General features: G+C 36.7%; 1 protein-coding gene across 1 annotated transcript; it reads right to left on the reverse strand.

Annotated features, from left to right (window-relative positions):
* Positions 1–1231: 1231 nt before the first annotated feature.
* Positions 1232–8076, reverse strand: LOC145780152 (complement C2-like). The gene is made up of 9 exons (XM_082591866.1): positions 7970–8076; positions 7468–7616; positions 6270–6467; positions 4562–4750; positions 3590–3795; positions 3209–3392; positions 2841–2969; positions 2235–2311; positions 1232–1381 (listed from the first exon to the last, which is right to left on the reverse strand). The coding sequence occupies exons 1-9, from the start codon at positions 8074–8076 to the stop codon at positions 1232–1234; spliced, it is 1389 nt and encodes a 462-aa protein (XP_082447992.1).
* Between the last annotated feature and the right edge of the window lie 5255 nt (positions 8077–13331).

Genomic DNA, 13331 nt, shown 5'->3' on the forward strand with positions numbered 1-13331 from the left:
TGCCCCTACAAAACAACATTAAGTAACACCTAGAGCGCACAAGTTTTAGTTCAAAGAGAAAATATTTCATTGTCAATGAGGTGCACAAAGCAAGAGCTTGTAAAGCAGTTGGACAATTAGATAGAGAATCGTTCAATTCAGGTATTGCCTAGCCATAAACAACAAAGTACTATTTATGTTGTCCACTCACTTCGCTTAGTTATAAATATATCGACCCTCCGCTAGAGTGCACCCAACCCACATGCATTGTTCAATTACATTTTCTTACATTTTTTTATTGTTTCAATGTTCATTGAGGTATCTCGCGTTCCACTTCTTCTAAACGTTCTATCTTCGTTTCTGAACGTTTTTAAAGGTTTCATTTCTGTTAAGCGTCACATGTTTCTCTCGAGCAACTCGTTTGTTCTTCGTTTAATTGCGTGATTTAAATATTTATCCTATATCCTAATTTCTTCTCCTCCCACCAACTTGTATTTGCTGCCTGATAAGCTGGTTCTTTAGTTGTCTGCTCATTCGTCCATTCCAAGCCTTTGACAGTACTGCAGCCGTTTACTATTGGCTGGTTATTTGAGGCATGTATCTTGTTTGTTTTGAATTACTTATAGTTTTAACACTAATTATTTACAGTATTTCAGCTGAAGATACTAATAAAAATAGTTCCTTCGCTTTACTATTTGTAATCCATTTTTTCTTCCATTTTTAGGGGAGACCGGGGACAAACGTAACATATTTAGTCAAATCGTGCCTAGATAAGTTTCTATAAGTTATTTAAAAAAAGAAACACCTGCAACTATTAGTATAAGCATTGAGCTAGTTAGCAGCATTGGCTTGGTTACTTCATAGTTTGCAATTATATCGTAGGAAACAGTAGAAAACTGCGATTGTTTTGTTACATTTGCCCCATGGTATGGGGAAAATGTAACAAGCATATGGACAATTATAACATTTGTTACCAGATGTACTCACGTTTGTAAGAACCCAAATTATTAATGAAAACAAATAGTAGGCTACATCTAAATAAAAATGCGGTAACGATAAGTTCGAATCAAAAACATTTGGAAAGCAAAGCAGTTTATGTATTTATTCACAATCACAGTTTTGAACAATCACACACATTGAACCCATTTCTTTCCTGGAAGGCTATTTCTGAAGTTGTCCCAGCAAACCAAACAAATGTTCATATCGTCTCCGTCTTCCTCACTGCTGGATTCCATACAAACGTTATGGGCTTTTACTCTGTGAGAGGTCTTTGACTTGCTTGAAGATGGCATATCTCATACTGTATTACAATGCTTCGCAGAGATTTTCCTTCTGCCAAGACTTTCAAAGCTGTATCCAACAAATGCAAGTTTTTTCCTCTATCACTCTTTCTCGTACCATTCTGAAAAATAAAGTATACCATGTCACATCAGGGGTAATTGTAACATACAAGGGGCAACTCAACTGTAACTTGTTGTTACAATTGCCCCGTAACCTAGTCGCCATGTTTAAAAGCAAGTTTAACCAATTTCTGATTCTTGCTAGCTGTGAGTGATGGAGGAAAATTAAGCTATTGTCTTGCACTTTATGACAAACAAAGCACATGCAAGTAATTCAAATGTTTCATACTCTAAACCAAAATTAACGAGAAAAGTAAAAAGTTACTTACCTTCACCAAATTTTTCTTTTTCCAATTAATTCTCTTTAGTTTCTACGCAGGCTAATACTACTTTTCTAGCATGTCAATAGCTAAAAGACACGTGACCAGTAACAATTGTAGAACGATACAGTGTTGCCAATATCAGTTATCGTTAATGTTACAATTAATTCTATGTTACATTTGTCTCCGGTCTCCCATATTTCCTGTTTTTGATCACTTCGTTTTGCTACTTTTCATTTTCTTAATTTCTGAACGTCACATTCATTTTACGAATTATTCTCTTCATCAACTGATCTAGCCACGTCAATTTAATCTCTCTTTCTACCATTTGCAATCCAACGAGTGTTGGCGAGTATTTCAACAACCAGAACTCTTCATGCTGCCAACTTGTTATATTTGTCTGGCTACTCAGTTCAAATCCATTCAGACGCATTTTCAACAATCTGTGGCTATATTTTGCTGAAATAAAATTCTTGAAAAAGACGTATACAGAAGAGTATTTTTTCGTGTCATCGCATACACACGAACGGATCCGGAAAATTTATGTTACAACTTTCCCACGAACATATTATGGTTTACCGTTGTGACCACTTACCTCAAGAAATTCTTCTGTGCACCAAAGCCGTATGTTGTTCATTAAGGTCTCTGGATGATCTCCGTCTTGGTGCATTCCTACAAAAAATAAATTACAGATATCAGAGTTTTAGCTTCTGGGAATGTTCATCGCGTTTGTAGATTAAACAACGATATACTGTAATGTACATGTTGGGAATTCCTCAGGTAGTCACTGCAATTGTTCCAAAAATAGTTATTGAAACTACTCCAGGTTGAGTTACTGATTCTACTTGACAACCAAATCTCGGACGATTTTTTCTCTTGTAAAATCTGTGCTACAAGTTAATAGTCTTATTGTGCTACCTAAACACTTATTTTCCGCTATATACTCACACTTCTGCCGAATAAAAAATTTAAAACATTTTGGTCTGTGCATTAAAAAGTTAGCATACACTTGCCTTATACCACGTGTATTGTCATACTCTTTCTACAAACAAGAGAAAGAATACGTTGACACTTACTGTTATGTCACTATTATTACATGTTGCTATTTTCACAACACATCATCAATATGTTAAATGAAGAGCAAATAATTTATTATCAAATTGTTACGAACAGACGCCATCACCAACTACCCAGAGTTTACCGTTGATAAAAAGCAGCAAATATCTTGTTCTTTCTTCATCGACTTGAAACGAAACGGATAAAGATTCGTTTAACATCCGAAGGACTCTATTTGTATTGCGTCTGATCCCCAGCTCTTGTAGTAAGTTATCTGGAATATGTAGCATTACAGCAAAGTTCTCTTGGCATCAAACTAAAGTATGTAACATGACACGATGAAAACATTGCTCTAAAATAATTTTTTTTTCACAAGAAAACTTGTTACTGTCAAAACAATCAAGTGCTTTAAAATTCTATGCTGTGGAGTATTCTAACTAAGCACTGTCCATAAATATTTACGACATCGTTCTTTATTTTTCAAAATTTTAACTGATTAATTCAGCATATTACATCGGTTTTTACGGATATTCCTCAATACTTGAACTGCATGGTCTTGTCGGGTTCTTGTTAATTCCAATTGAACTTTGGCATGTTCAGCAAACACTATGATCTCACAACGGATCCATCCTCTAGCAGACAACTGTGATGAAGAATCATGATTGTTGCTTAACAAGAAATAGTAAGCGTGCATCATCTGCAATTTTATGTGCGGTAAATTGAAAAAAGCTACTATAAACGGGAAATATTGGATTTATGATTACCAAAACCTTTGCATTAATCGTGTTTATTGCTTATGCAGCTTAATTATGGGAAGTTTTAGATAATTGTTGATTCAATTGTTCCAAGTTTGATTCATATCAAAATTGCGACAGGTTTACAGTAAAAACTTACGGTGAGTAACTTATCTTCAGCATATAAAAGAGACTCCCCCAACACAGCATCAGTGACGTCATTCGATATATCGATGACGAAATAAACTTCGAAGTGAATTACTTCGTTTATAAAGCGTCCAATTGCTCGAGAGTTTGTTTTCACTGAATGGGAAAGTCGTTGGAGATCTATCAGGGCGGATTCATCGGTGTTCTGATATCGAGGATCTAGGAGAATTTTCAGGTTAAGTTATAATTGTGTTGAATCTTCAGAACAATGAACAAAAAAAATAACAATGATATGACAAGCTGTAAATAAACTCAAAAAGTATGTTGGTGTTACTCTGGAGTCTTACATGATACAGTGTTACTGAATGGCCACAACTTGCTGAGCTGTGTCTTCTATTAAACTGCATTCTTTGTCTTACCAATGTGTCAGGTACTTAAACTTTCTTCATAATGAATCTTTTGTCTGGCCGTGTGTTTTGTCTGATTGTGTTTTGTGCCTACTTGTACCTTTTGCCTAAATATGTCTTCATCCAAATTGTGCCTTTTGCTTTATTGTGTGCTCTATCTTATTGTGCCCTTGTCTACGATAATTTTATCTTCGGTATTTTTGTTTCTAATGATATCTTTTGTCTATGTGTCTTCCATTTAGGTGTGTTTTTTGTCATCCTAATGTGTCGTACGTATTAGTCTTTCCTTTGTTTAACGTACGTGACAAGGTCTTCCATGTCAGTGCAGTGTCTAAATATGAAAACAAAGAATGCAAAAATAAAGATCTTTCGTGAAATTATTACAATTACATCAATTATTTTCAAAACCTCAATATCAATAGCATACGTAAAAATATTTGCTCAACACTCTACTTGGTGACTGGTTTAACATTATTATTAAAGTTTTTACATGACTAGTGTGAAAAAAATATGATAAAAATAATTACAAAATTTGACATAAAATATATATTTTTACTGTGGAATGGAGATGAACTGACCAATACACTTTGGAGCACCACCGTCACTCCATTGTAGAAAGTAGAAGCATTCCTGTCTACTCTTGCCAATCATCAAATATTGAGGATCACATGAAAAGTTAACGAAACTTCCAGGAGTAAGATGAGGAGCAGATAAAATGTTGCCTCGTATGGGTACCCCTGGATGAGGACAATGAGTTTGTTCCATTCCTGTTAACAGATGGAATATAACAACTTTTCACTTTTTATCTGAGTTTCTAAAACATCTGCATTTTCTTTTTTTAATGCCTCTTAAACCAGTGATTTATTGTTGAAACTTTCTAGCAGGTCTTAAGAATTGTAATTAAAAAGAAGTCATTGCAGTTCACCATTAGCGACCCACTGATGTATTACATTGGTTTTACATTCCAGACAATATCCGTCTTGTGGATAGCTCTACTTTTAGATAATATGAAGTTTGGTAGTTGCCAAATGACAAAAGCATTCTTCAAATAGAGTTTATCTTTTTAACGAGTTTGTGCCAGCTGACGTGGCTTGTTCTGGCCATAATCTATATGTATGTAATACTATAACAAGTTTCCTACTTACATCACCTTTACCTCAAACACACTGCATTGGATTATATGAGGGAAGTCAAATAAAAAAAATTTATCGTGATTTAGTAGGAATAGCTCAAAAGTTAATCTCCAAGTCAAACGGATACGGAAAATTACAGATTTTTACTGAGGTAAAATTTTTAAGGAGGTCTCAACACATTACGAAAATGAGGATTGGAAGTCTCGTTTGTCACAACTCATGAACAGAACATCTAAATTAATGACCCTGTGCAACAAATTTCCAACTTTGAAAAACTTAGAGAAGCCGTGAGTTTGCACTTTGTAAATTTGGGGTGATGATGTTGAAGATGGCCTTGTTTTTTTTTACAATTACGTCAAGATTTTTGATAAAGGGTTTTTGATTTTTACACTATTGTGCCATTAGAACGGTATTATTATTGCGGTCAGTTTGATCGTTTTGCAAATTAAAAGGGCAATAATTTTTGTTGTAAAAATTCCATTGTTGTGAAATTTCTTAGTTTCTTCCTATTACTTAGGAAAACTTATCATGGTGATTATCATCAAGCCGATAACTTCTCCTGTAAACATTTCGACTACCTCTAACGATTGGAAACAGACATTTTTAGGGCAACTTTTAATGACCTAAAAATTAAAAAAAATTACTTCATTAAACGAAGAAAAATTAAACTGAATGAATCTTTGTTTCTTGCATTTTATATTTGAAATAAAGCTACAGAAACAAAAAATGAAATTTAAATCAACAAAAAAACATTGAAATCTTCAACACAATATATTTGGCTCATCTGAAGGCAATCCTCGCAGCATTGGAAGCAATCTAAAAAAATTTCTCCATCCAGTTTAAATGACCTCAATAACACAAAGGGCGTTATTTCTTATGCTACAAAAGAAAAGCCAGTGATCACAAAGTTGTTAATTAGAAATAATAGCAAACGTTTTTTGCGTTATCAGCTTTACGAAGAATAGCAATCCACGATCAAAATAGTAGGCAACAAACTATTCAAAACAGTTGTTTCAACCAGCAAATATCCATTGACGAATAAAAAACATTATAATAAGAAATCTTCGCTTAGCTATTGACACGAAAAACCTGGTTTTGTGCCGTAACAAAACAAAAAAGAATAACGCTAATATAGAAAGCATTGTATCCGCACCTTTTCTAGAGCAAACAGCCAATTGTCCGCTCCATTGTCCATTAGCTAAGCATTGTCGTACTCGTGAGCCGCTCAACCGATGAGAAGGGGGGCACACGAAGATAACCTGGTCCCCCACATACAAGGGGCTACTTCGTCTCCTTTCAATTCTTCCACCTGTTGCTTGGATGGACGGCTCTGGATCTCCGCAGGTGATGCCTGGAAACCAAACGCAATATGAAACTGAAACAATTGCATAATCTCAGTAGAAATACGTGTTTATAGGAAAGTGTTGTACAGTAGCTTATTGGTCGGCGGATAACTCAGAAAGTGAAAATATTTGTTAATACCCAAGAAAGGAACTGAATTGAAACACAATTAGATGAAAAGGAATTTTGCCCTATTTTTTGTGTTTCTATACAACTTTTTTTTGGAAATAATTCATTTAATTCTGAAAGTTAGTCAAAAGCAGCCTATATTCCCGTTGCTGGTTGACATCTTTCAAATGCAAACCACCTACGACAAAGTATAAACGTTTTTCTCTCAGGTTTAATATAAACGCATTGCTGCGTGAGTATATAGACTATCAGGTCGACTAAAAATTTTTGAATCAAGTTATAAACAAAATGTTGCACTTCAATTTAATAATATAAAATTTTAATCTACAATAAATAAATGACAGTAAAATGAAGGAAAGTGTAAAGTAGCCGCACTCGATTGAAACTAAAGTGGGAAGCAGTGTGATAAATGTTCATTAGGCTGGATCGAATTAGGTGGGTGAATAACTTTTTTCCTCATTTTGCTTAGCTTGAGGTTGGAAAACTTGCCATTGGGTGTATAGAACACTGTGTAAAAATGTCTGTGTCGGTGAGGTCCCATTGAAACATGTTGCTGTTGAAACGGCCCACTCCAGTCAGCAAGCGATTGAGCTTCACCCATTCCTTCCGAGGTAGTTCTGCTCCGGGTGGAGTGTTGGTATTGGGATGGACTGTGAATTGGGTTGGTCTCGCAACTTCTCTCCATTCACTGTTTCAAGCTTCGGTATTGTGGAAGTTGGAATTGCAGATATCTGCAGCATGTCGGGAAAAGGGGCGTCGAGATTTCAAGCGCTGAGGATTTTGAGGGTGCGATTTTAGGACAATCTGGTTGAAGAGTTGGTCATCCTTTGATATAGCTTGTAAAACTAGACTGCGCAGGTGATTTTCCCTACGCAGTCTACCTGGGGCGATGCCGGATAGCACCGGTAAAAAGTAGGTGGGAGTTGGAAGCAGGCAACCAGTGATTATTCTCATGGTGGTGTTAAGGGCAGTGTCGATCTTGCTGGTGTGTACGCTGCGGCACCAAGCAGGGGAAGCATATTCAGAGGTGCTGTAAACAAGTGCAAACGCACTGGTACAGAGTGTGGAGGTACTAGCACCCAAGGATGTTCAAGCTAAGCATCTCAGCAAGTTGTTGCGTGCTGATAGCTTAGCATGGAGGGCTTCAGCATGGTGTTTGTAGATTAATTGTCGATCGAGATTCACCCCTAGGTCGGTGGGGCATGGGTTGTGTGGGAATGGGTTTCCTTGAGCCTGACAAATGGCGCGTAGCATTCCATGTTGCAAAGATGAAAAGGTGTGACAGTGATTATTGCCAGGTTTAGTTTCTGCATCCAAAGTTTCAGGTAGTCTGCGATTTGGGCCAAGTCATCTGTAAGAGCTTCCTCTACAACATGCCAATACTTGTCAGAATGGAATAGTGCCAGATCATCAGCATAGCCGTATTGGCGTGACATCGTCTCTGGCATGTCACTGATGTAGATGTTAAAGATAGTAGAGGTGATAAGCATGATCCTTGCGGAACACTATTTCCTAACACTTTGCTCCTCAAAGGGAGGCCAGATTCCCCCCACCTCATGCTTCCTTTGATTACTTGAAGCACAGTAACGCCATGCACTTGGTTTATCTTGACTTTTACTAAAATTGCCAGGCGGATCTGATGATACTAAATTTGATGCTAAAAGTTGTGTAGTTTTCTTGTAAATTCAAGATTGTTGTGAATTTTTGCTATTTCCAGCTTACTTCCAGCAAATCGTGAAATGGATTACATTGCGATAACAAGCCATAAGCTCATAATTGCTTCGTGCATCAATATGCGCGAGCAGAGAGGAGCATCCTCTTGTTTTCCATTGTTTGGTTTGACCTCAATAAAACAAAGGCCGTTATTTCTTATGCTACAAAAGAAAAGCCAGTGATCACAATGTTGTTAATTAGAAATAATAGCAAACTTTTTTGCGTTATCAGCTTTACGAAGAATAGCAATCCACGATCAATGTAGGCCACAAACTATTCAAAACAGTTGTTTCAACCAGCAAATATCCATTGACGAATAAAAAACATTACAATAAGAAATCTTCGCTTAGCTAGTGACACGAAAAACCTGGTTTCGAAATAAACGTTCGATGGAAATGCTCTCATTGACAAAACTTGCAATTGAGGAAATGTATCACTGCAAATGCTTTTTGAAGAAGCTGAAGAAATGGCGTTTTTGCAAACAGTAATTGTGAGATACTGTATACTCAAAATTATGAAATCACGTAGCAGCTTACTCGATGACTACATGCCCCTTCGCTGTTTTATGTTGCCTACTTGTTGTTATGTGTTGCATTTTTGTTTCACGGCGCACTGTGTGTTGTTCCAAAGAGCGTAAAATAAAGATGATAATGCCTCGTCTTCACTATAAAATATTTTGTAATGTATATGAGGCATAATGCTCGGCGTCACATCAGACAAACAACAAATCAGATTTCTTGATCATTGATTCAACATCAGAATACGTTGCGCCAATGTATAAGAGGCCGGCTATTGTGAAGACCCGCCTTTAATAAACGATCCGATTATACCAAAAGTGGGATAAACTAATGGATCAAAGAATTAATAAACAATGCTGATAAAACTAAATTTAAGTGACGAACAATACCGATGTCTTCATTTATCTTGGAAAAATGCTGCCTAAACTTATCAACAAAAAATACCGTAAATAACCGCAGGGATCCCGAAAGCAGAATTTGCTCGACTTTGGCATGAATTGAGTCAGACATCTAATAAATCCACACATACAGTAACGGCCACTCAACGGCTATAACAATTCATAGTCAACCAGGTTCTGGGCGGTTTATGTAACAGTTCAGGGGAACACACTACTTGAATTGATGCCCCACACAAAAGATTTTCAATAAAGACTGAGTCTACAAAGCGATGTGGATTGTGGTGTACAGTAGGGTGGCTCGTTTTTGAACTTTTTTTTAAAATTCTCTCGGGGTAGTAGGGAAATGGTGCCAATGAGTGAGAAAACGCTTATGACAAAATTTGAGATTCGTAACAAATTGTCTTTAGCTTCCTCATGGGGCCCAAAAATCGAAAAATGGGGTCAAAAACGCAATTTTTTTTTTAATTATTTTTAGTTTGGGTAGATACAATATTGTTTAGATATATCTAATTAGCCTAAGAAAAAAAATTGGAGTCATTCGAAGCATTCCTTTAGCTTGCTCACAGCTTCTGAAAATTTCCATTGTGCTGAAAATTTCGCATTTTTGTGGGTGGTTACATGATAAAAAATTGTGTTAGACATTTTGTCAGCTATAAAACGTCATTGTATTTCTCTTTATAGACCTGCCCTGAGCTGTTGCGTCATTTTTTAATGAAATTGGGTTAATTTGGTAGGAAAAAGTGACGTATTTTATTTGAATTTACGTCACTGACGAAGTTTGTAGTTATGTAACCACAAACAAAAATGCGAAATTTTCAGCAAAATGAAAATTTTCAGAAGCTGTGAGGAAGCTGAAGAAATAGTTCAAATGACTTCAAATTTTTTTTTTAGGTTATTTAGATATATCTAAACAATATTGTATCTACCCAAACTAAAAATATTTAAAAAAAAATTGCGTTTTTGACCCCATTTTTCGATTTTTGGGCCCCATGAGGAGGCTAAAGACAATTTGTTACGAATCTCAAATTTTGTCATGAGCGTTTTCTCACTAATTGGCACCATTTCCCCACTACCCTAAGAGAATTTAAAACAAAAGTTCAAAAACGAGCCACCCTAGTGTACAGTGACTTCAAGTTTAGGACAGAAAAGGCACAAAAATATCACGATAAAAACAAAGACCTTGTGGGAGTTTGCGGGAATCATAACACGATGCAAATGCCATAAACGCGTAGTTTGCATGCTGTTCTAAGCTGGCCGGCAACCACAAAAGTAGACAACAAAGGCAGTTTATAACTCGATAACAGCGCAATAAACATTATACAGTAAATACGTAATACGACAGTTTTCTTTTACAAACGTTTTACGTCTAACAGTAAAGTCTCCGCAACAATTTTTGTGAAGCGTTTACAAATCATGGGCATGTGAAATTATTCATCATGATTATTTTTTACTTTTTGGATGTTGTAAAACATCATCAGAAAAATCACAAAAAAAACATTTCATTACTTCAATGCAGTAGGCCTATGGAATTTTTATAGAATTGCAGCCACGTTTTTTCAACCAAGAAGCCATTTTTTGGCAATAAGAAGTTATAAAAAATAATTTGCAATCATGCAAATGTTTGGAAAGAATGTAGTAAATCTTCTCATATAATCTGGCACAAAATGATTATGTTTATTGTATCTCTCTGCAATACTTTTTACGACAAATTTCGAAGCTTCGTTGTAATCATTTTATCTTTGAAGTCAACTGTTAATTTTTTTTGGCCAGAAACATTATCGCTGCCTTGCTCTTGCATTGTTTTGTCGCCTTTTCGCATATTTGTGGGTTTCAAACAATAGCAATTCAGTTCTTTTACATTGATTCAACATTTGTAAACGTTAAATTAATGTAGATTTGCTGACTGTGGGTTTATTTCACATTTCTTTTGTTTACCCATGTTCCTCACTTTGCTGTTGCATTGTTTAGACGTTGGCGGACTAAAAATGTATTTTCAAATTGATTGACACAATCTTCAATAAAAAGTGAGCTTCGAACTTAACTTTGTTGATGTAAATGCTGTATTTTTAGTGGATGTAATTCATGAGTCATGTTTATAAACACCCGTATGCCAAATGACATATGATGTAGCCTGCATGATATTTGTGATGCGACTTGACACAAATCCACAGTTCCAAAAATGCCTAATTTGAACTTAGAAATTTCAGATAATTTCAACAACTTGTTCAATTGTCTTCTCTCTACTAAAAATATTCATACTACAAACACAATTATAGACCTAAAATACACAAACGAAGATGTGAACAGCTATTCAAGTAGGCCATGGTGTTACTTATGAGAATTTTGGTTCCATAAAACTAGAAGCTGGCCATAATTTTCGGAAAACATTAGTTTAAGACAAAAATATAAAACAAAAAATGCAGTTTTGCAGTTTCAAATTCGTGTAACAATATTACTCTGTAACTATTTTGGAATTAATGTGTAGCCTACAATAAGATTTCCTCGCAAGTCGTAAATCTTTATCAATGCAATGAGTCGGCACACCGCACACACTTCATGCGGCTGATCGAACTCTTTGTTCCTTCAGAACTTTGCATGAAATCAGATTAGCACGGTAATTAAACGATGGCAAGATAAAGAAAAATTATCGTTTTTGGGTACCCTTGCAAAAGTTGAAATATCAAGTTTAACATATAAAATTTTAGAATAATCACTTTTCAAACTTATAGACAAGTGATTTTTTTTCACACCAGTGCAACTTCTGTTGAAATAGCACCAGCGGATCACACGAAAAAAGCTGATTGAATTTGATCCAAAAACGCCCCTCCCCCTCCTCCCCCCCCCTTGAGCAGTTAACTTCCAAAAAAAGGTTGAAAAGCAAAGGGTTAAACGGCTGGGCCGGCTGCACTGCCCATCACTCGTCTTCAGCAAAAAGGTCCGATTTTCCAGAATGTTGGCGAGAAATCGAACTACCTTTTTGTCTGGGATCATGCGGAGGAGCTTTAGGGTTAGCCCTTGGTGCCACACAGTATCATAGGCAGCAGTGACGTCTACCAAGATAATTCCTGCTTTGTTGCCCTTCTCGAAACTTTCCTCAATATCCTTGGTCAGCTTGACTGCTTGATGAGTCGTACAGTGTCCGTGCCGAAATCCAGCTTGTTCTTTTAGTAGCAGGGGATCAACAACTGGCTCTAGTCTAGTTAGCAGGAGCCGTACCAGGATCTTATATGGGACACAGAGTAGTGGTATTGGACGATAGCTCTTGGGATCATCAGCTGGCTTGTTTGGTTTAAGTAGTGCTAATACAGTTGTTTTTCGCCAGATTTTAGGTATGGCCTGGAGGGGCAGGCAAGCAGAATAGAAGCTTTTCAACCATGCCAAACATTTGGGACCACAGTGCCTTAAGAATTCAGGAGAGATATTATCGGGCCCTTGTGCTTTCCCACTTTTAACGTGTTTAATGACAGATGCAAGTTCTCTGTTGCTGAAGGGGTCTGACAAATGGCCATCTGCGCTTGGGGAGTTCCAGAGCCAGCTGCATTCTTGTTTCACTGCAAGGGCGTGCTTCTTATTTGTCACTTTACATTTGCCATTGGTAGCGATAATCCGTGAGCTTGGATTTAAGCGAATTCAGAAAGCTCGATCAAGCCAATCTAAATAGAGAACAGTGCGACGATTCTGCATTCCGCCCTTAAAGTTTGACGCCAACGAATACTGCGATATGGTTGACTAACAGGCTCTCAATCTCACCGAGCCTCCTGTAACAAGAAACATGGGGACAAAGAAGTGCGAGACATGATTGCAGGTAAAGACACTCTAGAACTTTTATTCCCTCGATTTCCGTGTCGCACGCATGTGGTGGAAAGGTGCGTCAAGTTGGTGACGGAAGCTTCAGCAGCGGTGTGTGGGGTTAACTCGCGAGATGGATTTATACGCTCACGCATTGAATCACGACAAGAAATGCCCAAGTTCGAAAAGAAACGTGACTATTTCATCGAAAATGAAGAAGTTTGATAGATATTACCAATTCCATTGCATTGCAATAAATCTCTATGCTAACATCAAATTCAAATACATTTGTATGTATTTTTGCGTTTTTAGTCGATAAGTAATGGC

This window comes from Aplidium turbinatum, chromosome 1, assembly GCF_918807975.1.
Source record: "Aplidium turbinatum chromosome 1, kaAplTurb1.1, whole genome shotgun sequence".
Classification (NCBI taxonomy): Eukaryota; Metazoa; Chordata; class Ascidiacea; order Aplousobranchia; family Polyclinidae; genus Aplidium; species Aplidium turbinatum.